Source organism: Cucumis sativus, chromosome 5 (assembly GCF_000004075.3).
Source record: "Cucumis sativus cultivar 9930 chromosome 5, Cucumber_9930_V3, whole genome shotgun sequence".
NCBI classification, from domain to species: domain Eukaryota; kingdom Viridiplantae; phylum Streptophyta; class Magnoliopsida; order Cucurbitales; family Cucurbitaceae; genus Cucumis; species Cucumis sativus.
In genome coordinates, this window is record NC_026659.2 from 15,693,216 (window position 1) to 15,721,082 (window position 27,867).

The following is a 27,867-nucleotide window of genomic DNA, read 5'->3' on the forward strand; positions in this document are numbered from 1 at the left end:
AGGAAAAATATGACTTTTTTTCAACTCCTTGGAGTCTTTCAAACTACATCAAAGCTGAACTTCGTATCGACTTCCTCAATACACATCACAACATTTTATTGACTGAATTAAACAAAAAATGCAAAATAATTTATAATTTACAGATGAAAGTATATGATTTTTTTGAGAAAGAATAGAAATCATTGTCCACAAAATAGAAGAGGAACCATTAATGAAGTCAAGCTTAACCTAATACACAGCCACAATGGTTGCATGAATTACATTTTGCCTGAAGTCTTCAAGGCATTCAACTGATAAGATAAAATAAATTTGATCGGGGGAGGAGAGATGATGCATAAATGCTATAAACTCGAAGTGACAAATACATTGATTTTTCTTCCTTTTCCAATAAAAGACTAAAATTTGTTTTCTAAGTGAAGATAACATGTGATTGAATACAGTGGAGTGGAGGTCCTTTGTATTTGAGACCATTCATCATTCACTATTTCCAGGAACCGCCCAGTCTAATCACTTCTTCACCACTACCATCTCTTCTATTAACTTTGCTCGAATCCCCTTTCTGCTCGCTCACATCACCATATATATCTTTTAGTTTTGCCAGATTGCTCGATATCACAGATGCCTTCTCTGTTGTTCCGCCCCTTGCAGGACTTGGCTCTCTCTCGTGATGCGTTTGTAGACTTCTACTTCTGCTCCGACTCCTACTTCGGCTACGACTTCTTCGATAATGCCTGGTGCCACCATCACGGCTACTCCTTTCAAAGTCCCTTCGACTCTCTCTGTCACTGTAATGAGTCCTTCGATCGTAATCATAACTTCGTTCTCTATCACGCTCTCTGTCCCTTTCCCTATCCCTGGCTTTCTCTCTTTCTCTATCTCGGTCCCTTTCCCGATCTCTATACTTCTCTCTGTCCCGATCATGTTCTCGATCTCGGTCCCTATCCCTTCCTCTATCTCTGTCCCTGTCATAATCTCTATCCCTGCTCCTCTCCCTGTCAAACTCTCTATCCCTGCTCCTCTCCCTACTATCTGGATGTTCACGACTTTGACTACGGCGAATGCTTGGAGATCTTCGTAGATCATCGTTGTTATCTCTATCATTTGCAGATGATGGCAGCGTACGACGAACAGGAGACGAATCCCTAGTTGAGGCACGATGTGGAGCTCGTTGTCCAAAGGAAACTGAAAGTGAAGCTTTAACAGAAGGGGGCCGCCGTGCAGTGTCTTCAGACCCTATTCGATGTGTTTCCCCTGTCACACCTGAATGCTTGCTTGGTAGCTTCAACTTTTCAAGATTAGATACAACTTGCCGCAATACAGGAACCGGAATACGAGGGAAAAGGGTATCGAAGTAATACTGCAATTGGCAAACAAAATGTTAATACCTGTTTAGCTACAAAGTCGAAGATTAAAAATAGCAATATAAGACAGATATGTGGTTCATATGTTCCAGTTTAAACCTGTGAAATAATGATCATTCCGCCCGTTGGCCAACACAACAGAATCACTAATACCACCAGATAACATCAAACACAAATTTTGTCATTCAATAGATAAAAAGTCAAATAAAATAGTTTAACAATCTGTAAGGACACTAGATAGAAAAATAGTGGATTATTAGTAGAAAATGAATATGGTTGTTAGTGGGAGCATATTAGTAAATAGTTAGTTGGTTAGGTCTTTTTGTTATTAATAGTAGGATAGGAGTTGGGGAGAAGGTTGGAAGAATTTTGTAGAAAGATTTCCTTGTAAGGGAACCTTGAGAGGGCGAGCCCTCTCAAAAGACTAGGGTTACTTGTTACTAGCTCTTATGATCTGATATATATTTCGTATTTGAATGTTCTTTTAAAAGTTCTTGAGTTCGTATTTTCTTCTCGAGATAATCCTTGTTAGGAGGGTTCCTAACAAATTGGTATCAGAGTCCTAACATCTTGGGGATGACATAGACTATGGCGCAAAAACAAACGTTGGAGAAGTTGGAAAAGAACAAGGACATTAGGGAACTTAAAGATTTGGCTCTAGTGTTGTCCAAAAGAGTCGAAAGGCTGGCAGAGGAATTATGAAAAAGCAGTGTTAGTCGTCGAGTGAGATCAGAAACTTTTTCAAATGATGCTTTGAAATTTACTGAACGAGTGAGCAGCTGCGGACAAAGAAGAAAGCTCATAAAGGAGAAGGAAGATTTCGTGAAAAAGAAAAAGAATTATTCAACCCATGTGAAGTGTAGGACGATGGGGCCAGAAATTAGACAGTTGCAGCAGCAATTCTGAGTTGTTGAATGGGCTGAAACTAAATGTAAAGGCCCAGATTTTCTCAAATGGATTGGGATTGGGCTTATGTAGAGAAATTGGGGCTCAAATTCCTAATAAATGGCAAGAAAAACAAAGTGGAGGCTGGGAGAAGGATTGACACATGCAAACCTTAATGGTTAAATCATATCACGTGGGATGGCAATTAGGAAAAGAATCTAATGAAAAGTGGTCTAAAAAGTTGCTATATGGGCTGATTGCAAAAGTAATGGATGAGGCCCATTATACCTCAAAGGAAAAAGTGTTGACTATCTAAGGAAGTTGAACCCCTATTCGAATATGGGTGGTGACTAAGGAAGTTGAACCCCTATTCGAATATGGGTGGTGGGCCAGAAATGAGATGCTGAAAACAAATAAATACAACCTTCATAAAGGAAAAAAGAGAACTAATAGGCTTGAATTTGCTAAATTCATTGAGACCCATTTGTTAGAGTGGCACAAAAGGATATTGAAAATGGACTGGAATTGCCTGAAGCTCTTCGGTAATTCTGAGGAAGATGGTGTCTGGGCCATGAAATTGAATTGGGTTTGTGATCATAAAGTTGATTGTGGGCTTAGGAAGAGCTTCAAACTAAAATGCAAGTGGCATGGAAATAGGCTTAGGGAATGCAATTGGTCAATTGGGGTCACTTGCCGTGTGAGAAGAGATTTGGGGAAGTTCTTGTAGTCTAGGGTTGTATAAAGGGTTAGATGCAAGGGAAATTATTACAATCCAATGGAATTTCAAGAATAAGTTGAAGGAAATTTCTTTCGAGAAGGCCGGGTCTCATAGAGAGTTCAAAGTTTGTATTTTGTAAGCACACCTTGAGGACAAGGTGTCTTCGAAGAGTGGAGTAATATAAGGACACTAGATAGGAAAATAGTGGATTATTAGTAGAAAATGAATATGGTTGTTAGTGGGGGCATATTAGTAAATAGTTAGTAAGCTGGTTAGGTCTTTTTGTTATAAATAGTAGGATAGGGGTTGGGGAAAGGTGTGGAGAATTTTGTAAGGGAACCTTGGGAAAGTCTAGCCCTCTCAAAAGGCTAGGGTTACTTGTTACTTGCTCTTATGATCTAATATATATTTCGTATTTGAATATTCTTTTAAGAGTTCTTGAGTTCATGTTTTCTTCTTGAGATATTCCTTATTAGGAGGGATCCTAACACGATCATTCCATTCAGTTGGCCAAATACAAACCCATATTTAGTCTCCATTCATCTCCTCCATTATCCAATTCGGTGAAGTCACTAACCACACTTTTCGATTACAAAATGTGATAAAATAAAAAGTAAAACCTTAGACTCATTTTTTATTTTTTTTTCATCTTACACACTTGATTCATCTCTTTTCGCCACATACTACAACAGAGTGAGCAATAACATTCCTTAAAACATTAAGTTTTTGGAGATTTTTTTAAGGCTATGTTTCATCAATTGTAGGTTTTACTGTCAAAGTACCTCCAGCTGGATTTTTCGTTTGGAAGTATATATGATGTTATCTTCCTAAGTCTTTTATATTTGCTCTTTTCAAGTATTTTGTTTGTAATGGTTTCCTTTATCTTTCATGGTTTTTCTTTTGTTTGTCATCAGATTGCGGAAGCTTTAATGCTATTATTTGTTTCTTTTATTTTTGTTTCATTGTAATTTTAAGCGTTAGTCTCTTTCCATGATATCGATGGAAATTTTTGATGCATTTCAGAAAGAAAAAAAAAAACATTTTATTCATGATCTGAACATGTGAGGAAAATAATTAGTTATAATCTCAAGGCCAGAACTTCTTTTCCACATCACATTACGAAAGTTCATGAAAGGCAGAAATCTAGAAGGTATCTCAGGTTAAAATCAAAACAACCATACTCCATCTAATCTACAAGGAGCATAAGTGGGAAATAGAACTACAAGAAAATGTTATATAAGGAAGTCAAGAAACTATTGGATACATTAGAAAAGACAAATAACAAAAAAATGAAAAGGTCAAAGTGGACAAGACTCCTCAGCTCAAGTCAGAGAACATGACTTTGAATCACCATGACAAGCCAACGAAATATGAGATGTTTTAATGGAAATGAAAAGAACCTAATGACTTCGATTGGGAGGGAAGGGGTTACTGTTATGCTGTTGTTCTTTTCCTGAACTTTTTTGCATCTCATCCTCTTGGTGAAAATCTCTAACTCTATTATACTCAAATTACAACTCTTAATAATATCTTCTAACCATGAATGGACAATGCAGCATTCCCATGGTTAAACACTAGAGAAATGCCAACACAATTTATCATGTCTGTGACGCAAGTTAAAAAAGAAAAAAAGAAAAATATAACCAAGAAACGTGATATTTAAGGAGAAATGTTGGTATATAACCTGACCTGTCCAAGGAGCAAATCACGCACATAAACACCCATTGTAGTCATTCGTCCATGGGATCCTGGTGAAAATTCCTGAAACACATCAAGTCAGTCATTTCTTTTCCGCCTTTTATAACTTTAAATTCTTATTAAATCCATTAAAAAGAAAAACATGCGAACTGCCATCAACTTCTGAGGAAGAATTTTATTTTCTGTTATTTGTTGGAAGGGGAAAATGACTTGAAGAACACTAGTAACCCTCTGAAAAAAGCTTAAACATGGAAGTTACAAGTAAAATCCCCAAATTATTGGAAGAAGTGAACATAGACTGATAAGGGCGTTCGCTTCCTCTTTTTCATTATAGGAAACAAATTTCACTGATGTAAAATTTACTAAAAAAGGCAGGATACCCAAACCAAAAGAGTTAAAAATAAATCTCCAATTGGTCAAAAGAGATGATAATAAGAGCTATAGAACGATGAAAATGAGTGTTTACTGGAAAGGTCCAAAGGAGGCAAGAGAATATAGGCACTTCCAAATCCCACTTACCCAAACTATTCCGAGAAAAACTGCCTAAGAATTTTTCTTAGTAAGAAACTGAATTTTCATTGTATAAAAATGAAAGAAGTACAAGGGAAAAAACAAAGCATAAAACAGGTCCCAACAATAACCTATAGGAAGAAACTCCTATCCAAAAGCATTCCAAGGTAGTAATTACAAAAGCTTAAGTAACGAATGCCCATTAAAAAACATTAAACCTAGCGGCTAGCATCCTCCTCCCAAGTTCTATTCACCCCTCAATAAATCCTGCTCTTCCTCACTAGTCAAATTCACGAAATATAGCAAAAATAGAAACATTCATGCCACAGAACAGGGAAAGTTCTAAAAGGGACCCACTACACTTATTCTAAAAGGGAAAGTTCTAAAACCCACTACACTTATTCTAAAAGGGAAAGTTCAAGAGAGCCTCCTCAAGCATAAAGCTGCAGTTTCTGCTAAGAGCAAAACCAATCCCAATTGACTGCTAAGGGAATAAGCAAACCAGCAACCTCATAGAAAGGTTCAAGATCCTCGAACCACCTATAGAGAATGTAGCTTTGTGGGTGCATCACAAACGAAAAGTCTCTTGAGATGGTCTTCGATGTTTACTCTCCCATGCAAAATTTTCAAGCAAAGAACTTAGATTTTTATGGATATCTTGACAACCGAGGCCAAGCAAAACTTGCCAAGCAAAGAAATAAAAAGGTAGCAAAAAATGTGGAAAGGCAATTTATAGGAGAAACCCTCAATCATTCCAGCACAAAGCCCCATTACATAATTCTAATTCCTAAACCTCCCAGCTCCACTTACTCAATTATCAATGTATATATATTGAAGGTAGCAGAACCCAGAAAGCAACTTACATGCATCCTAACCATAATGCTTAGTACCAATCCACAAAATTAAAATAACAATAGAAATAATAGTAATAGTAATGATAATCAAGGTCCTATATGCATCACATACCTCATCATCTTTAACATACGGTTCAAACCAATTCCAGAGAGTCTTTGGATCTGCAACATATCTTAAGTAGAGAAATCCAATCTGAAAAAATTAATTGAAGAAATGACATCAAAAGGTACCAGAACCAAGTGTATAATAGAGTTAGAACCATAACTTCTTAAACATCGGACAGCTAAGGGCATTGTAATTATCAGATAAGAAAACAAATTATGCAGAAAAAGAGGCATGCAAGAATATAAGTAACCACAATAATTTCTTTCATGTATTCTGACCTTATTAATAGCATAAAATAGAAGGATGCCATATCCATATGGAAAAACATGGTGCACTCATCAAAGAATATCAATTTACAGAAATAAATCCAAGGGATTAAAATAATCTCAGTATCTTTAAAAAATAAAAATAAAAAAAGGTCACCTCAAACCTTAGATAACCGCAAAGCAAAGCAAAGGCACTATTAATTTATAGCGTGAGAAAGGGCACAGCAACCCAAAGTGACAAGGCTCATCCTTTGTTCATAACATCTGGTGAGCAAGGCAAGACTGTTACCGAGCATATGCATGTATCAGACAGTTTTATAAACTAAAGAAATAGAGTAACCAGTGTTTTAAAAAGCGCCCTAAGACGCGCGCCTAGGCGCGCCTAGGCTCAAGGCGCCCACTTGGGGCTTATTTGTGAGGAGGCGCAGCGAATTATAAAAGGCCCATATTAGGCGCGCGCCTCCCTTGAGGCGCGCCTAGGCGCAAGTCGAATTAGGCGTGGGCTTTTTTTTATAAGTTATGGGCTGGGTTTTAATTATAAAAAACTATTATTATCTAGGTTTTTTAAACCTATTACGTAAACGTGAAGAAAGAACCCTTCTCCTTTCGCGCATGAAGTTTCTTCAACACGACTCTTCATCTACTTCTTCAGTTCTTCGTCTTCCGTTCTGCTTCTACTTCAAAAAAAATTTGCTTCCTTTTCCACCCTTCCGTTCCGGCCACCCTTCTTCTTCACACAAAACGGGTGCTGCAGCTGCCATTACTCTGTTTTTTGGTGCAAAAACAGAGGAAAAGAGAAGACAATAATATTCTGTGCTACAGTGCTAGTGCTTCAGTTTTCACCTCCTCCATCTCAGCTTTATCACGGGTGAGTATCTCAATCGTTCAGTTAACATCTGCATTGCTTTCTCCTTCTTCTGTAACTCTTTGACAAGAACATCAAACTCCATTGTTTTCTGTTTTCATAGCATGGTATACCCATTGAGTTAGAAAAAACTCTCTAAAGTCTACATCTTCTTCTTCTTATACTTCTCGACTTCAACTTCCTTCGATAACCCATCAAACTCAACCTTCATCCCATCCATCTCCAGGTAAATTTCAACTAAACGATTACTCAACGATACTAGCAACAAGCTCTTCTATTAATATATATATTTTTTTGTTTGTGCCTATAGTGGAATGGTGGGATAATTTTGGACAATCAACTCCAAACTTGCAAAAGTTTGCTGTGAGAATTTTAGGTCTTACTTGTAGTGCTTCTGGATGCGAGCGTAATTGGAGTGTGTTTGAACAGGTTACCTTTCCTCTCCTTAAGTACATTGAGAATGATAATCAAAATTTGTTGATTCACTGACAATGAAACTTTCTAATTTTTCAGCTTCATAGCAAGAAACGAAATAGGCTTGCTCAAAGTCGTTTGAATGATCTAGTGTTCATCAAATACAACAGAGCACTAAAACGTCGATACAACCTACGAGATATTGTCGACCCCATCTCCTTGAAAGATATTGATGATAGTAATGAATGGTTGATTGGAAGATTGGATGACGATTCTGAGGAGGATGATGAGTTGGTATTTAATGATGATTCTTTAACGTGGGGTGATGTTTCTAGAGCTGTCGGAGCAAAAAAACCATCATTCTATTCTAGAGCTAGTACCTCTAGACCAAAGACTATTGTTTCATGTTCATCCTCGTCTACCACGCAACGGAAACAAGTAAATTTAGATGACTTCGATTTGGAAGAAGAAGATACTGATGGCTATAAGTCTAACAAAGGATTGAATGAAGACGAGGATCAATTTAGTGATGATGAGTTTGATCTTTAGGGATGAACTTTTATTTTGATTATTGACTTGTTGAATACTGGGTAGTTTTTTGTTGTGTTTTGTTGTTTAGGCTACTTATATTGGGTACCTATATTTTATACATTGTTGCTCTGCTATATGTGTGTATATATATATTTTCTTCTCTTTTTATATATAGTGCGCCTTATGAAAAAAAGCTCGCACTTTTTTTTGCGCCTTGCGCCTAGGCTCCAGAGGACCAATGCGCCTTAGTGCGCCTTGAGCCTTTAAAAACACTGAGAGTAACGCAAGAACTAGCATAAAGGACAAAAGACAAAAAACAAAGAAGATCTCAAAAAGAATTTCTAACATAAAGTCCATTAAAAAATTTCAATCCAAATAAAATCACAAACAATATCAACTCAAAACAATAAATTCAAGAGATAAGGAGAGAGGAAACCTGTACTCCTAATTGAAGACTTGTTAAAATGGGGTATTTGAATAAGAAAGAAAACCCGACTACAGTATGATCACAAGCCTAAAAGAGAAGTTTTATTTTCATAGTAAAAGTTGAAACTTTTCAAGTGGACATTTAAAACAAATCGAACATTCTGCAATTGCATACGGCATTTTACCATTCTAAAATCCATAATAACCAACAGCTCTCAAGACATATTCATTGGTGATTTTGAGATCTTCCAAAATGTGATCCTTGATAACTTTCCAAAATTATGGCTAACTCTGACTAACAGTAAATTATTCCATGAATACTATTTTCATTCGTATTATTTAAAAGCAATTAAGGTTTTATGACTCACGCCGTTCTTTTGAATGATAAATTTCTAGGTATTTAGATGCTTATGAAAAAATCATTGATTTCAAGGAAAAATAATTTGGTAACAAGACCCATCACAATACTATTCAACACTCAGCTTTTTTACTAGACAGTTGGTGGCACTTCTTCAAGAAAACCGACAACTGTTTCGAAATGTAGAAAATGACAATTTTTACCTAATCTAATTCATACTTCAGGATCAAGATTTTTGGCCCAGATCTTCTTGCAATTATTCATTTTTATTGTCAATAAGGATAGCTGGAAAGCTTCTCCAGTAATCTTTTTAGCAGGGAATTAAGGAACTGTTAATGGCAGAAGAACTTTTCTGCTCACAAAGTGAATCTTTTTCCCTTGTGTTAGGGGAGAGGATGAAAAGAAATGCTTATACCCAACAGTACAAATGATTCTATTTCTAGTACGACAGAACCATCAGACCACACTATACAGGACATAATGGAAGTGATAGAACAAAGAAAGACTGGGAAAGAATACTCTCCAACATATTTTCAAACAGCAGACTAGTTTAAATTAGTAGCTGTTCTAAGTCGCATTGACCAAGATCCTCCAAAAACAAGTTTTTTCTTTGAACATCTTAAAGTTGAGAAATAACTAAAATTTAGAAGTATAGACAGAAACTGATTAATCAACTAGCAATCCTAAAATGAAACGGAAACTTGTAAAGAAAATAACAAGACAAAAGCAAAAACAAAGCAATCCAGATTCTCCAAAGATCCATGAATCACTACGTACCACAACATAGATAAAGCTGGAAGAAATGCATTATATTGTAAATTTATGTTGAAAAGATAAAGAGTTTAATCAAGCTCATGAATGTCCTCAAGACAATTACTATCTACAGTCTATAGGAATCAGACCTCAAGATTACACTTCAAAATCTATCTCTGGTTGTCCTAATTACTGCGAGTTAATTAATTACCATAGAAAAACATATACAACAGATATATTTGGTCTAACTTGTTTGTTACTAATCCATGTTTCAAACTAGATGATATATTAATATTTTCCCAGGGCAAAGTAATGATTGTAAAAGTTCATGGAACATTAGAGAAATTTTTTTTCTTTTGTAAGAAGCGTGTATAACAAAAGAGAACAACCTAAGGACAAGGGACAAGAGAGCCCTCCCCAGAAGAAACTAAAAAATGATGGCCTCCCAATGGTTGAATATCATAGAAAGGCTATAATTACAGAATTACTCCACCAAGAAACTGTGTGTTGCACCACAGTCCCAAAAAGAATCAAAAGAATTATAGCTGTCTTAAAAAATTCTACTATTCATTTCTTTCCAAATGCACCACAAAAGGGACCGAGTAGCACATCACCATAAGATGTTTCCTTTTCGGCTATAACCTCTAATGTTGAGCCCTTCAATCAACCAACTATCAACCTTACTAGGAAGACAAAGCTCCAAATAAAAAATTCTAAACATAGTGTTCCAAGCTTTCCTAGTATACTGAAATTCTTTTTGTAGCTTCTCACTGAGTGTTCAGGCTTTCATAAGTGAGCGACCATACGAAAAATTTCACCTTTTTCGAAATTTTAGTCTTCCATATGTGACAAATCAAAGGAACAACAATGGAGGGGGATCTCTTGGTTAAATTGATAAAAGTAAACTTCCTAGTGAAGCTGCCATTAACATTGGGAGTCCATTTAAGACTATCATCACCATCTGAAGGGTCCAAGAATAAAGAATTTCTAGAATTGAGGCCACATTGTCAAGCTTGTTATCGAACATATTTCTTCTAATGCCCAAGTTCCACGAAAGAGTAACAATACACCAACAGTCAACATAAGCATCCTTATTCAAAGACAAGGAGAACAAGTTAGGAAATTTCTCTGCAAGAGGCTCCACACCACACCAATTGTCCTTCAAAAATCTGATTTTGGTTCATTTTCCCAGCACAAAAGCTGAGAATTTAAAGAATGTATCCTTGTGCTTCAAAATACCGACCCATAATCTGTAGGACTTTCCCCTATTTGGATTTTTAGTAGACCACCCATTCTCCTCTAAGCCATAAAGGGCCACAGTTAAGCACCTCCATAAGGAGGCTTCTTCCTTGCTAAACCTCCAAAACCATTTAGTGAGAAGAGCAATGTTCTTCTTACTAAACGAGACAATCTCACGGCCACCATAACAGATCGAGCGAGAAGTACAATCCCATTTTACAAGGTGGGCAACCGAATTAGTAGACCCCCCTGTCCAAACAAAATTCCTAATCATCTTTTCCAATCTCTTGATAACACCCAAGAGAGTTGAGACAGTTTAATGCCTTTATAGATTCTGCCAATCTAATGGAAATTCCCCTTCAAAATGGCAAATCTACTTGGTCAAGAGAGGGTGGCACTGCTGCAAGATCTTTGTTGGACAGATTTTTTATTAACAGTATATGGGATGATGAATTTGAAAACTCAAGAGTGACCCATAAAGCAAAAATCTTCTCCGATCACTTTCCTTTATTATTAGAGGCAGGTGCAATATTATGGGTCATCCCTATTCAGATTTTGCAATAGTTGGTTGTTGATAAAAGAGTGCAACAAGGTCATTGAGGAAGTCTTGAAAAGCGTCCCCCACACATTGGGTGGCCTGGTTTCATTCTTCATGAGCAGCTTCGTAAAGTGAAACTTGCTGTAAAAAATTGGCATGCTACTCTTGATTGATATAAAGCAGAAAGAGGAAAGACTATTGAGAGAGTTAGAAATCAGTGATGGGCTTTTTAAACTTCTTTTCTCATTACATTAGTGAATAAGGCAGGTTAGAGCATCTCCCACAATCGTAAAAAGAAAAGGGGCAAGAGGATCAGTCTGACGAAAGCCCCTTTAGCAAGAATCTTTCCTCTAGGCCTACCATTGACAATGATGGAGAAATTAGCCGTCGACAAACAGCCCCAAATCCATCTCCTCCATCTCTTACCAAAGTCTTTAAGTTTCATGGCCATATCAAGAAAAGACCAATCCACCTTGTCATAAGCTTTCTCTAGATCAAGCTTCAAAAGAAAACCTTTTCTGCCTTTTAAAGACCATTCCTCAACAGCCTGAGAAGCAATCAAAATAGCATCAACAATTTGCCTCCCCTCCATAAAGGCCATTTGAGAATCATTAATTATCGAAGGAAGGACTTTTTAAGTCTTGTTGCAAGCACCTTGGAAATAACTTTATACAGGGAGGTAACTAAGCTTATGGGTCTAAAAAATCACTGACACGGGCACCTCTTCCTTTTTGGGGATGAGGCAAACATTAGTCTCATTACATCTTTTATTAAAAATTCCTGTTTTAGAAAAATCTTGGAGCACCCTTACTAGGTTGGACTTCAGAATGTTCCAAGATTTTTTATAATACTCTCTAGTCATGTCATCACGACCAAGGGATTTAAGATAATCCATCTCAAAGACAGCTTCTCTCATTTCTTTTTCAGTAAAGGGGACCTCAAGTAAGCTAGAATCCAGTAAGCTAAGGCCTTTCCAATTGAGATCGTCACAAATAAACGACGAAGAGATCCTTGTGCCATATAAGTTGGAAAAAGAACTAAGGATCTCATCCATAATCTCCTTCTTTGTGACAAGAGCCTTCCCATCAATGCTAACCAAAGAAGAAATAAGACTTCTACTTTTACAAGCCGAAACCCATCTGTTGAAGAGGCTTGAGTTCTCCTCCCCCTTTCTAAGCCAATGAAGCTTTGATTTTTTAATCAACAATCAGATCAAGCAAGGCCCCTCTACAAACTTCCCTTTCTGCTGCATTTTCCTCATTGAAATAGCTAGACTCTTCAAGCGAATCAAAAGAGTTAATCTTATCAATTAGCACCTTGGGAGAAAATGTTGTCAAATGTCTCCTTATTCTAACCCTTTAAGAGGACTTCCAAACCTTTTAATTTTTCCACGAAGGAAAAAATAGGCCAGCCATCAACAACCAAACTACCCCACCAGTGCTCAACATTTTTTTAGGAAAAGATGGTGATCCAACCAAGCATTTTCAAATCTAAAAGGGGCAGGACCCCAAGACTGCACCCCCAGTTTCAGAAGAATCAGAAAGTGATCCAAGATGGTACAAGGAAGTCTTTCCACACTAACTTCTTTAAAGAAATCAACCCAAGGCTTGGATAGAAGAAATCTATCGAGCTTTGATGCAACCGGCTTAATCCCCGAATGGGACCAAGAGAACCGGGCATTTCGAAGGGGATATCCACCAGATCCATCTCCTAAATCAAGCTATTAAAGCAAATCATACTTCTAGTAGGACGAACGCCAGAGCTCTTCTCATTTAACCATCTAACTGCATTGAAATCACCCTAAACCCTAAACTTACAAAGAATAGAAATAAGAACTAACCTTAAATAGAGTCAACCACTGTGATCGAGTCCTCTTTCCACATTACAAGGATACTGTTATGATAAATATATATACATATGTCCTTTATTGTAATTTTACATAGTCTCTAGGGTGTAGTTTATTCTCTATATAAATATGTAACATTGCTTTGACTCAAACATAATAAGACAAATACTTCTCTGAATTCTAGATTACATGGTATCAGAGACATTAGGGTTTCGAATGGCCATTAGCTTCCTCCTCCGTTACGTTTTAGTTTAGGTTACCTTCCGCTGACCATTTGTCGACACCGCCCATACCATAAGAAGCACCACCTCCGTCCGCCCAAGTCTGTCTTCGCTGATCGCCGGAAAACACCGCGCGTGACCGTCACACGCCGCCGGAATCATCGTCACCTTCACCCACGCGCCGGCGCGTGAGAAGTCTGATTTGTCTTCCGTCTTCTGGGCTTGTCTCGAACCATTGTTTCTTGTCAGTCTGTATCATTGGGTCTATCAAATAACATTCGGGTTTGACGAAAACTGAAGGTTACACGATTGGTTTTGGGTCTTTTTCCAATTTTGCAGCTGTTTGGATTGATTTTCTCTTTGTTCGTGTGGACTACAATCAACGTGTGACTTCAATATGGCCAACATAAAAAATTTGGTAGTCTCCAACGTTATTCCCTTGGCCTCTAAGATCACAGAACATAAGTTAAATGGATCTAATTATTACGATTGGCGTCGGACAATTTTATTTTATTTGAGAAGTACTGATATGGATGATCATATGACTGAAGATCCCCCAAAAGATGCAAAGCAGAAGAAGGATTGGCTTCGTGATGATTCCCGTTTATATCTTCAGATCAAGAATTCAATTGAGAGTGAGATAATTGGACTGGTTGATCACTGTGAGTCTGTTAAAGAACTTCTGGAATTTTTGGATTTTCTATATTCAGGTAAAGAGCAAGTGGATAGAATGTTTGAAGTTTGTATGTAATTTTTTCGTGCGGAACAGAAGCTGAGTCTGTCACCAGCTACTTTATGCAGCTTAAGAAGATCACTGTCGAGCTTGGCTTGTTGTTACCTTTTAGTCCTGATGTTAAAGTTCAACGAGAGAAGATGATTACCTTTTAGTTATGATTTTCTTGAATGGACTCTTACCTGAATTTGGAATGGCAAAGACACAGATTCTCTCTGACTCCAAGATTCCATCATTAGATGATGCCTTCACTCGCGTCCTTCGCATTGTTGAAAGCTCTCCGACTGGTGTGTCTATTCCTCAACCCAGTAGTGCTCTCTTTGGCAAGAACAATAACCCTCAGGCACCTCAGAGGAATAGTACTGATCATTGAAAACCAGAGTCTGTAGAGATTGTTCGTAACTACTGTCGTAAGCCAGGCCATATAAAACGTGATTGTCGGAAATTGCTATATAAGAATAGTCAACGATCTCAACATGCTCAGATAGCCTCCACATGTGATATACCAGAGGCGTCAATTACTATTAAGTTACAGAATTACCGAGTCATTACAAGCATCATCTTCCTCTACTCCGATTGCATCCACTGTTGCCCCAGGTAATACAAAGTGTCTTCTTACATCATCTACCAAATGGGACATAGACTCTGGTGCCACAACTCATATGACAGGTAATTCTCACCTATTTTCTAGACCGTTGTCCCCTGCCCCTTTTCCATCGGTTACATTGGCCGATGGCTCCACATCTTCTGTTCTTGGCTCTGGCACTATTCACCTTACCCCATCCTTTTCTCTCTCTTCTGTGTTACATTTGCCTAACTTATCCTTTAATTTAATTTCTACTAGTCAACTTACTCATGACCTAAATTGTGTTGTCATGTTCTTTTCTGGTTATTGCTTGTTTCAGGATCGTGTGACGAAGAAGATTATTGGTAGAGGATATGAGTCAGGAGGCCTTTATCTCTTTGATCATCAAGTATCGCAAGCTGTGGCGTGTCCTGTCGTTCCCTCTCCTTTTGAAGTCCATTGTCGTTTAGGTCATCCATCTTTGTTCGTGTTGAAGAAACTTTATCCAGAATTTAGGTCTTTGTCCTCTTTAAATTGTGATTCGTGTCAATTTGCGAAATTTCATCGTCTTAGTTCGAGTCCTCGAGTCGATAAACGAGCAATTGCTCCATTTGAGTTAGTTCATTCTGATATTTGGGGTCCGTGTCCAATTGTATCTCAAACAGGCTTTTGTTATTTTGTTACTTTTGTTGACGATCATTCTCGTCTAACTTGGTTATATTTAATGAAAAATCGTTCTGAGTTATTATCTCATTTTTGTGCCTTTCATACTGAAATAAAAAACCAATTTAATGTCTCTATCAAAACTTTGCGTACTGATAATGCGGGTGAATATTTTTCTCATTCTCTTGGCTCTTACTTGTGTGAAAATGGCATTATTCATCAATCTTCCTGTGCTGACACTCCATCTCAAAATGGTGTTGCAGAGCGGAAAAATAGGCATTTACTTGAAACTGCCCGTGCTTTATCGTTTCAAATGCATGTTTCAAAAATCTTTTGGGTTGATGCTGTCTCTACAGCTTGTTTTTTGATTAATAGAATGCCTTCCTCTGTTCTTAATGGTGAGATTCCCTATCGTGTTCTTTTTCCTACCAAGCATTTGTTTCCTATTGCTCCTAAGATATTTGGTTGTGTCTGTTTTGTTCGTGACGTTCGTCCTCATCATACTAAGTTAGATCCCAAATCCTTGAAGTGTATCTTCTTGGGTTATTCACGTGTTCAAAAGGGTTATCGTTGTTATTGTCTAAAGGTTATCTGGTTTCGTTGTTTCGCCTGATGTTGTTTTTTTTAGGATACACCCTTTACTTCATCACCATCGAGTTCGTGTCAGGGGGAGGATGACAATCTTTTTATATATGAGGTTACCTCTCCCACACCATCCTTGTCTACTGATGTGCCTCCTTCCCGCCCGTTGATTTCTCAAGTCTACTCCCGACGACCTCCACCACAACCTTCAGACTCATGTCCTCCATCAATGCTTCCTTCATCATGTGATCCAGCGCCAAGTGATGATCTTCCCATTGCTCTTCGCAAAGGTAAACGCAAGTGTACTTACCCCGTTTCTTCCTTTATTTCCTATCACCAGTTATCTCCCTCCACATATGCGTTTATTACGTCTCTTGAGTCCACATCTATTCCTAACTCTGTTCATGAAGCTTTGTCTCATCCTGGCTGGCAAAATGCAATGATTGAGGAGATGACTGCTTTAGATGATAATGGTACTTGGGATTTGGTATCTCGTCCTGCAGGAAAGAAGGCCATTGGTTGTAAATGGGTGTTTGCTGTCAAGATGAATCCTGATGGAACAGTGGCTCGTTTAAAGGCTCGCCTTGTTGCCAAAGGTTATGCTCAAATCTATGGCACTGATTATTCAGATACATTCTCTCCGGTTGCCAAGTTAACTTCCATTCGCCTATTTCTTTCCATGGCTGCTACCAATAAATGGTCGTTGCATCAACTTGACATTAAGAATGCTTTTCTTCACGGTGATCTTCAAGAGGAAGTTTATATGGAACAACCACCAGGGTTTGTTGCTCAGGGGGAGAGTGATAAAGTATGTCGCCTTCGAAAATCTCTGTATGGTTTGAAACAGAGTCCTCGTGCGTGGTTTGGTAAGTTTAGTCAAGCCCTTGTATGCTTTGGTATGAAGAAGAGTACATCTGATCATTCAGTTTTCTATCGCCGATCTGAGAAGGGTATAGTTCTACTAGTTGTATATGTTGATGATATTGTTATTACTGGAAATGATGCATTGGGTATTTCGTCTCTCAAAACTTTCCTTCAGGGTCAGTTTTATACAAAAGATTTGGGCCAATTGAAATATTTTTTGGGCATTGAAGTGATGAGAAGCAAGAAAGGTATTTATTTGTCTCAACGAAAATATGTACTTGATTTGTTGTCTGAAACAGGAAAATTAGGCGCCAAACCAAGTGGCACTCCAATGATGCCAAATCAGCAACTTGTTAAAGAAGGAGAATTATGTAAAGATCCTGAGAGATATAGGAGATTAGTTGGGAAGTTGAACTACTTAACAGTGACTCGACCAGACATTGCATATTCTGTAAGTGTTGTAAGTCAATTCATGTCTTCCCCTACAGTGGATCATTGGGCTGCAGTAGAGCAGATTTTGTGTTATCTAAAAGCTGCTCCTGGACGTGGGATCCTATACAAAGATCATGGACATACGAGAGTTGAATGTTTTTCTGATGCTGATTGGGCGGGGTCTCGTGAGGATAGGAGATCGACTTCTGGATATTGTGTTTTTGTAGGTGGAAACTTAGTTTCATGGAAGAGTAAGAAACAAAATGTTGTTTCTCGTTCGAGTGCTGAGTCAGAATATAGAGCTATGGCACAATCTGTGTGTGAAATAGTATGGATTCACCAACTATTATCTGAGATAGGCTTCAGTATTACCGTGCCAGCTAAATTATGGTGTGATAATCAAGCTGCACTTCATATTGCATCTAATCCAGTATTTCATGAAAGAACTAAACATATTGAGGTGGATTGTCACTTCATTCGTGAGAAAATCCAAGATGGGTTGGTGTCCACAGGATATGTGAAGACCGGAGAACAATTGGGAGATATTCTAACTAAAGCTTTAAATGGAACAAGGATAAGCTATTTGTGCAACAAGCTGGGCATGATCGACATATTTGCTCCAGCTTGAGGGGGAGTGTTATGATATATATATATACATATGTCCTTTATTGTAATTTTACATCTCTAGGGTTTAGTTTATTCTCTATATAAATATGTAACATTGCTTTGACTCAAACATAATAAGACAGATACTTCTCTGAATTCTAGATTACAGATACCACTCGAAGAACCATAAGCCTCTAAAGCTGCCCACCCAACAAATCGGCTACTCCAAACCGACTTCACCAATTGATGATCGACTGTACTAACCTTCGACTCCTGGAGAATAACCACATCTGGATTGAACTTCACAAGCAAATCTTTCACGCCCTTTCACAACCACTCTTTTGGGGCGAGCATTAAGACCCCTTACATTCCAAAAAAGAATTAACATAGATCATCATCGGAGCCCTGGGAATTACTAACTTTTGTCGCTTGAGCTTCCCTTTGCAACTACCTAGCAAAGCTTTAACTTCTCTAGTGAGCTTCTTGTTGTTCGAGGAGGCCCCACCTTTCTCTGCGGTTTCCCTTTCCTAGTCACAGCCCAAATGCATAAATCATATTCAAGAAGTGCCGCTACCACTTCCTTGCTCAATGGAAAAGGATTAAGCATAGAGGCTGCTGGTTCTAATTCTGTTACACTTTCAATTTCAGTTGTCTCTTCAATGGGCAATGGAAGATCAGTGTTTTCCTCTAAAGTTATTAACTGAAGGCTCTCTTCTCTAATTCTTTCTGTGGAACTTACATCGTGGAAGAGTCTATGGACGTCGGGAGAAAAATCAGAGATGTGCCACGAATCTTCTACTTCAAGTGGGGCAAATTTATTTTCAAAGATGAGGCTGTCAAGAATGGAAATAGAAACGTCCAAAATTGGGTCAATTTCATCATGGATGCGAACTGAGGAAGACGTCGAAGTTGAAGAGCCTATATTTTGTTTGGTGGAACAAATCACACATTTTAGTAAGAAGGGCCGAATATCATCTTTTACTGCAAACTTAATTTTTGTGGGCTTGGGTATTTTCTGGAATTGAGGGTCGTCTACACAGAGGGGCTTGAGAAATCTCTCTAATAATTATCCCAAGTTGAGTTTTAATGTGGGTGTGCTTTTGAACACTAACTTCATCCACAACAACACCTTTCCCTTTTAAACCAGAAAAGCCCACTTCATTAGTCAAACCCATTAGGGTTTGATTGGGCTGCAAATTTAAATTAAGTTCTCTCACGTCTGCTTCAGTTTGCAGAAAAGGACAATAAATCTCAGCTTCTTCTACTGCCACCGAACCAGAATTCTAAGTAACGTAGACTGACATCCTTGAATTCGACCTCTCCACGTGCCAAATATCAACCGAGTTCGAATCCGAGCCGCACAAACCTTGAAAGAATTTCTCAGCTTGTTTTGGCAAGAAGGATCCATGGATTCCGACAACTTTATCAATAAGAAGATTGGGATCTTGGAAGGAAGCCACCTGCACAAGGAAAGAATTGAAACCATCTATCAGATCAAATTCAACCGAAATAAAACCGCAATAATTTCCTTTAACTTTGATAGTCACTTCCAAGCAATTAATGACACTCGAATTCTCTTCTGCAAAATCAATGAAGCCTCTAAACTTATCACCGACCCTCTTAAACACCTCCTCGATCCATAAATGCAGGGGGAAAGTTCCTTAGTTTAATCCAGCCTCTATAAGAGGGAACAAACGACATTCTCCCATGTTTTTTTGGATCCCATCTTTCCATTTTCAAAGTTAAAGGATCATAGGTAGCCCAACCCTTGTTCATCGTGAGAAGTCTTGCTTTCGTCTGATCAAGGCATTTGATCAAGGCATTTGAGCAAGGCATTTGAGCAAGGCTTTGTCGGTATGAAACTGATTGATAATAAAGGTACTTTAGATTTGAGCTTGAAGGACTTCCAAAACCCTCTACCAATCATCATGGAAGTCACGTTTAGTGACAACCAGCATATCCTCCCAACAAATCTAACTCTTTTTTCTCCTTTGCTTATGCTTTCTTCATCAGAATGACTAGGCTTCACGCTTGGAGATTTTCCAAATTGAGAACTTCGCAGAGGGTGAGGAGGTTGAATGTGGTTTTTCAATTTGATTCCAAATGGAGGTTTTTGGATTGTTTTCTTCTCAGAATGAGAGGCCCTAGGTTCGTCTTCAGCATTCAAAAAAATCCAACAACAAACGCCTGAATCGTTCCCATCCTTTTAAATCAATATCGGCTAGAACAACAATGATTCCTTTTTTCCCCGACTTCAACACCTTCGAGATCTCAAGAAGACTTCCTATCTTATTTGTCGTTTTTGAATCCAGATGAGCCCTTCATTGCAGAATGTCTTTCGTAAGAATTTATGGGACTTCGGGATTTGCAAAACTTCCTCCAAAGAATCAACCAGCCAAACAAATAAAATTTCCTCTCCCAAAAGTGTTTAAGATTTGTTCAGATGAGCTTCTGCTATTCAAATCAAACTCACAAGAAAAAAATTTGTTTTCAATTTTTGTCAAGGTCCGTCTTGGAACCACCATTGAATGTCAAAGATCGAGTCTTTATTGGAGAAAATTAACTCTTGGATACTATGCATGCTGTCCACAGTCCTAATGTCTATCATGATGAGGTTTTTTCTTTGTTTACATTGGAGATTGACCTCTGTTTTATAACGACTTACTGTTAAGTTTCTCAAGTAACCTGCAGTAACTATGTTGGTTGACTGTGAATACGAGTATAAGTACTATATCTATATTTTCTTAATAAAATATCAGAATAATTTGGCTCCACTCCACATTGGTTTGCACCACATTACATTTCCAAGAAATGAATAACAAAATGAACCATGATATAAATACGAAATAACAATATAAACATGATCATTAAAGGTCAAGAAGGATTTCACCTACCGCTCTGATGTAAGGAGAATCCTCATGCTTTAACAGCCCATGCATTTGCTTAACAGTAAGTTTCATGGTGAAAAACTTGTACAGAAGGCAAAATGCTGTTGAAGGGCCACGACAGTTACCAGTCATCCATGGCTCCACGTGATCAACTTGGTTATAAATCTCATCAACGACTTCATGGTATGTCTTCAAACGATATAGCTCCTTAAAGTAATCAGAAGACAGAATATTCATGCATAGAACCTTCTCCAGCAAAGAATCAATTGGCTTCCCGCAAGTCTTTATCTCCATTTATGGGTTATCAACCAGACATCTACCTACGAGGTTGACAATATACAACTACATTTCAAATTCAGAGAGTACAAAATAATATAAACTCGTTTTCTGATACTTCTAACAGAAGGCCTGAAGAAATAGTGAAGAAAAACAAAAAATAAAGTCACTCTCATCTGATAGCATATAAGAACCATGCATGATCTGTGAATATAGAAAGAATCTAAAGAAGGAACAAACAACAAAAGATGCCCACAAAAGAAAATTTGTCTCACTTCCAGAAGGGACATTCAACTGATGTGAAAATATTTGTGCAGTTCCAGCTAGCGAAAAGGGAGGCTAGACATTCTCCCAAGTCAGCAACCAAGAAAGCCTTCCAACTTTCTTGTTTTGACTATTAGGAACCACATACTACGAGCAGCAACGAAAATTTAAAATCACAAAATGCTTCCACATCCTGTACAATATTCTCGTGTCCAATTTCATCAACTTGTGTCATTGCGAACTTGCCTGCCCAGGTCACTCACTCCCAAAGACAAGCTCCCAAATCTTTTGCCACTAAACCTTCCAACCATAATCCAGCAAACAAACTCTTAGGAATAGGGTGTTAGAGGGACATTAAGGGTATAATGTATTAGTAACTAATTATGGGAGTTAGCTATCGAATTCAGTTACAAATAGAGAGAAGCATAAAAAGGAAGATAGCCAATATTTTGGTGAATATTCTACAGCTTGGGGGTGCTCTCAAGATTAGAAGGGTCCAAGTACCTCAAATTACATGGTTTGGTTTATTACTTTATCTTGTAGTTGGGTTACGGATTATATCTTAATATATTTGGGGTCTATCACAAACCAGTTCAACAATCAAAATTTCATCTGTTCGAAAAAGCTCAATGAAAAATAGGGTAACTTTCTGGGCTGCAATTTATTTACAAGAGAGGATTTCAAGAGGGAAGGATGAATGAACCATTAAACAGCAAAAAGTAATACAAACTGGGGTACCTTTGCGTTAAAGAGGAGACAAAACTTTGTTCAACTTTTCTCTATTCTTCCAATTGTACAAATGCCAAGAAATTATTTTTAGAAGATCGGCTAGATATAAGACTTGAAGAGTTGGATGGATTACTACATTTTGTTTATTTGAAGACATTTCCTAAATCCTACTACAACTCTATCTCAATGAACTGGAAGCCACTTTTGTATAGTTGATCTAACTGATCTTGGTGGCTGTGTTTTCGTATATCCCTGTTGTATTCTTCCAATTTCTCACCAATAAAAACAAAATTTTATCTCAACATCCATGTCTTATTTCAGAATTGTATATGTGTGTTTGCTTATTAGATGAAGACAACAACAATCCATAGAACAAAAAATTTAAATTAGCAGCTATTTGGAGAATCCTTAGGTGTTGAGATGGTGCTTTGATAATGAAAGCAAATATTAGTTGGTGCTAATAAAAAGTTGCTCAAATATCATATATTCTCTTCTCTCAGTTCAAGAAGTTTCCTGTGCATCCTGAAAAATTAATAAGTGGCCATTTTGACTCCAAAGTACTGTTGAACAGCTGCCAGTTAGTTTACAACAACTTTTCTAGTAAGCAGTTTGTCAACTTTGAGGTCCAACCTTGGTTAATTAGATACAGTAGTCACTGACTTTGATAGAAGTAAACTTCTCAAGATTTCAATTACAACCAATTCAGTTATGCAAAAAAGTAACCCAGCCCATCCCTTGCAGTTTGGGCTGGGTTATTCAGTTTCTTCAAGTTGTCCTGTAACTACAAAACCCCTACCTCGAGCATACATCCAAAAGTCAGTAAAGGTGCTGGTTTCCATATATATTAATATAACCTTCAAAACATATAAAAAAATGACTTCATTTGAGAAAGTGGAAAACAACCATGGATTGTCTTAGTGGTAAAAAATGAGATATTGCCTATATAAACAGTTAAGAGGTTATGGACTCAATCCATGATGGCCACCAACCTAGGAATTAATATTCTAAGAGTTTCCTTGACCTAAATGTCTTAGGATTAGGCAGATTTTCCCGTGAGATTAGTCAAGATGCACATAAGCTAGCCACGACACTAGAAAAACAAAAAAAAAAAGGAACAGAAAAAGTACACAATAAAAAGAAAAAAGAGAATTCAACAAAAGAGCCTCCTTCAAAACCATGCCATCATCAAGCTGGAGGATCTTCAATTTACCTCATTTCTTATCTCAAATTGACATTCTACTCGATGCAGTTGTCACAGAAGTTGAGGGGGCGTTAATGAGCCTCCTTGTTTATTCAATCAGAGACTTGGTTTTCCATTTTCATACTAAAACCTACAAATAAGGATTATATCTACGAAACCCAAATGGTTAAATGCCTTACCTAAATCTTTAAGCAAGGAAGAAGAAACAGTGTTATTTCACAGATTATGTTCTTGAATCCGAAAAATCGATGATGGATTGCTTAAAGTCAGTAATCCTGACATTACACCCAAAAAGGAACAGAACAAATGGATGAAAGCACAGAATTCGCAAACCAGAATTAAAAAACAGATAAACCCAACCAAACTCTCAACGCCAGGGTGATGTAGTAAAGTAAAAAAACAAAAGTATCCTAAAATAACCTTGAGCGAAGGAGTCAGACCTCCTTCGGCCTTAGCCTTTTTTCGGCATTTTGGCCGAAGTGCAAAGTTAGCGAGCGAGCTTCCCCTCCAAAAGCCTTGGTGTGGGCTTTCGCTTCCCCTTCGTAAATGCCCAATTCGGCTTCAAGGTAATTGAGATCGAAAGGCAGAATAGGTAGGGTCAGGAAGTAGCCGTTTCAGGATCAGTCTAGGTTCCCACGGAGGGAGGGGGACTTCAGCTAGAACGAGACCTCTTTCCTTAATCAAAGAAAGAAATACGGAAAGAGTGAAAGAAGGCGGTAGGGAGGAAGAAAGAGTAAAACAATGATATCAAATCCCCTACATAGCTAAAAAGCCCATCTAAGATGATAATTGCAGGATTACCGTTGGATTTCTCAATTTATGCTCGACATGGAAATAAAGAGGTAAGAAGAGGCAAAAGCATGAAAGCCCACCACCACCACCAGCAAATTTTACAATAGTAGAAGAACCATCTTTCCAAAAAATGGAACTAACAAAAGTCAATAGCTAAAGCTGCTTCAATTCCATCGACCCTTTACCCCACATATAAACATTCTTCGAAGTACCTAGATTCAAAAATTGATTGAACGTCTCAAAAACGATAAACCCAAAAGATACAAAAGCAGTCGCAACAAACACATAACGAAGGAATCAAATTAAGTAGAGAAAAATGTAAAGAGCGGGAAGAAAGAAGCCCTAACGTGAAGTTAAAAATTATGTGAAGTCGAAGGGGAAAGGGAAAGACAACAAAGAGAGGGCAACAAACACATAACGAAGGAATCAAATTAAGTAGAGAAAAGTGTAAAGAGCGGGAAGAAAGAAGCCCTAACCTGAAGTTAAAAATTATGTGAAGTCGAAGGGAAAAGGGAAAGACAACAAAGAAAGGAAATCTCGCAGTAAGGAGAGAGGATTTTGGCAACGCGCTCCTTAGGGCTTTTATAATGCCGATCCCAACCGATGGCGGGCAGTGAACATGATTTTGGGTTTCGGTTTTTCTGATGATAATTTTGTGCTTGGGAGGAATCTAATGGGAGTATATTCGGAATGTTGGGCTTTATTCACTTTATCTTGGGCCTATACAAATTTGTGGATTGGGCCTTTCAAATCATTAGTTGGCCCAAATCATTCTTGCCCTCGTCTAAGAAATATTTTATTTTATTTCTAGAGATATCGAATTTGGAGGTGGCGGTTAAATATAGCAAAGTTCAATAGGAATAAATATTTTAGCAAATTGGGGATGTGTAGATTTATGGTTGTTTGTTAATCCTACTTTCTTCTTAATTCTAGGATAATTTACAGTATATTTTAATAGATAGATTTATGGTTGTTTGTTAATTCTGATTTTGTTCTTAATTCTAGGATAATTTATCGTGTATTTTAATAGATCGATCAAGGGAAAAGGTAGTCGAATTTGAGAAATACAGTGTATTTTACAAACCCATTATTTTATTAAATCCTAACTAAATATAAAATTTATTTACTCGACCAAATTGGAGCAAATGTCTCCTAAATTAATGGAATATCTCAAATTTATATTCTCGGCTAGTTATCAATTAATAAGATTTAGGAATTATATAATTAATTAATTCATAATATATATATGTTTAATTAGATTATGAAAATATTGATTTTATGAAATAATGTATTTCTAAAAAGTTTTAAAAAATATGTTTTTTACAAGGTCTTTTACAAAATATAACAAAACGATAAAATATTTATATTATATAAAACAATTTCGAAAACAAAAAATTTATAAACTTACAATGAAAAATACCAAAATACCCCGTGATTAATTGACACCGAGCACATAATATATTTGGTAAACGATCGTTTAGATTTGGCTATTCTTTCCTACACGCTCGTTTAGATTTTATTGTTCTTTCCTACACGATTGTTTAGATTTGATCGTTTAGATTTAGCTACCCAAATCTAAACGATTTTTTTCAAGATTTTTTTGTACACAATCATTTAGATTTGATCATTTAAATTTGGATAGTTAAATCTAAACTGATTTTAAAAAAAAAATGGTACACAATCGTTTAGACTTGGTCATTTAAATTTGGGTAGCTAAATCTCAACTATTTTTTTTCAAGATTTTTTTGTACACGATCGTTTAGATTTTGTACATGATCGTTTATATTTGATACGTGATTGTTTAGATTTCATTGTTTAAATTTGGATAGTCAAATCTCAACGATTTTTTTTTTTACACAATCGTTTAGATTTGGTACACGATCATTTAAATTTGGTACACGATCGTTTAAATTTGGTACAGATCGTTTAAATTTGGCTACCTAAATCTAAATGATTATTTTAGGATTTTTTGGTACACAATCGTTTAGATTTGGTTATCCGAAGGATTTTTTCACAATTTTTTATATTTAGTAGACGATCTCAAACAATCAAATAACGGTTTGAATTTTTTTAAAAAAAATAAATCTTTTATATTTTATACACAATCTTTAACCAAATAACCGTTTGAAAAAAATTGCAGAAAAAAAAAAGAAAAAAAGACGATAGAAAGAAAAAAATCGCAGAAGAGGAAGAGAAGAAAGACGATGAAAAGGAATGGCAAACCTGAAATATTTTTAAAAAATGGCCAGCTTAATAGGCTTTTTCATTTTATTACTCAAACCATAAATATTTTTTTGGTTTGTTATATTTATGAAAACTAACATTTTTTTTATCTTTCTCCTTTTTGTTATTTTGAACTATATCGTTATTTCTATATTTTCTATTAGACCATAATGTATATTTAAGAAATTGTTAATAGATTTTTATAGTTAGCTTTCGATTCTATCTTTAAAAAATGTTCCGAAACATGTATTATGTATAAGTTTTTGAAATATTGTTATTTATGTTATTTGTTTTTATTATTTTAATGTTGTTATAAATTAATTTATAGACTATATCTTGTTTGACATTATTTGTATATTAATTACATTATTTATATTACATATTTTAGCAATATATTCTAAAAGCTTATGCAAATGGAAGACAATGTAAAATTATAACAAACAAGTTTTTGTTATGGCTTTACAACTAGTGAAGACTACATTTTTATGGTAGATAAATTGAATCTTCCTAATATCTCGAGTATCTTGTTGTTGAGGTATATGTTCCATTTTCATCTTTGTTTCAAGAATTTGTTTAATGTATTCAAGGTAAATTTTTTATGTCATCCACTCTATATTGACGGATGCTGCTAAAAGTAAACATATTTGATTATTGAACTACCCAGTACCCAGCGTATTTAATGATTATAGGCAGTGAAATAAATAGTTTAATAATTCTAGGCAGTGAATTAAATAGTAAATGTAACGACCCAACTCTTTATACTAAGTTGAGGTCATTGCCTTAAAGATATATGACAATTTTGATAATTTCTTAAAAAGGGGAAAACTAACTTTTCATTAAAAATACCATGGAAACATGTTGTGCAAGTTTATGAACAAGTGGATGTTCTTCGACATTGACGAGTTCATCTACATGCTACCAAAGAGCACCATAAAATCGGTTATGGATTCGCTTTCAAAGTACTTCCAATTTCCAATTGGGTAAATTTCGATGGACAGCATGATGAAGTGCGTCGGTTGAGGTAGGGTAGTGATAAGCACCCACTATGTTTGTTAGATGCAAACCTAGAGGTCCTTCTAGGATCCTTGCAAATAGTCACAAAGAAAACTACTTAGTGTTGGAGTTTATGTCCTAAAACTCGTAGATTGTAAATATAATCTATTGATCGTTATTAATAAAATGTTGTTATATTATAATTTCAATAAATGTTATTGATTATATTATTAGTTTTCTCTTAATAACTTAAATCCAATAAACTGACATCTTAAGCTGTTTGATGAGTCTTGAACAGTATGTAAAATCATACATGGATCAATGTTCGAGATCAGATTAAATGGTCTATAGCATAGGAATAAGGTTGCGTACCTTATCCTGATAACACTATGGATACGACTCACTTTATATTTGATACAAACACAATGATCCAATGCATTCGTGTAGATGACATGCGGGTGAGGGCA

At 36.7% G+C, this 27,867-nt stretch overlaps 1 protein-coding gene across 6 annotated transcripts; it reads right to left on the reverse strand.

Moving 5' to 3' along the window:
• Nucleotides 1-119: 119 nt before the first annotated feature.
• On the reverse strand, nucleotides 120-24,815 carry LOC101215555 (pre-mRNA splicing factor SR-like 1). 6 transcript variants are annotated; one of them, XM_011656852.2, is made up of 7 exons: nucleotides 24,661-24,797; nucleotides 24,194-24,396; nucleotides 23,813-24,067; nucleotides 20,929-21,242; nucleotides 6,139-6,219; nucleotides 4,654-4,725; nucleotides 120-1,357 (listed from the first exon to the last, which is right to left on the reverse strand). In XM_011656852.2, the coding sequence occupies exons 4-7, from the start codon at nucleotides 21,214-21,216 to the stop codon at nucleotides 482-484; spliced, it is 1,317 nt and encodes a 438-aa protein (XP_011655154.1). In that variant the 5' UTR covers nucleotides 21,217-21,242; nucleotides 23,813-24,067; nucleotides 24,194-24,396; nucleotides 24,661-24,797; the 3' UTR covers nucleotides 120-481. The 6 variants fall into 6 exon arrangements, with proteins under 6 accessions (XP_011655154.1, XP_031742201.1, XP_031742200.1 ...); XM_031886341.1 differs by having other exon boundaries at nucleotides 482-1,357; nucleotides 23,813-24,062; nucleotides 24,661-24,798; XM_031886340.1 differs by having other exon boundaries at nucleotides 482-1,357; nucleotides 23,833-24,067; nucleotides 24,661-24,798.
• Nucleotides 24,816-27,867: the final 3,052 nt, after the last annotated feature.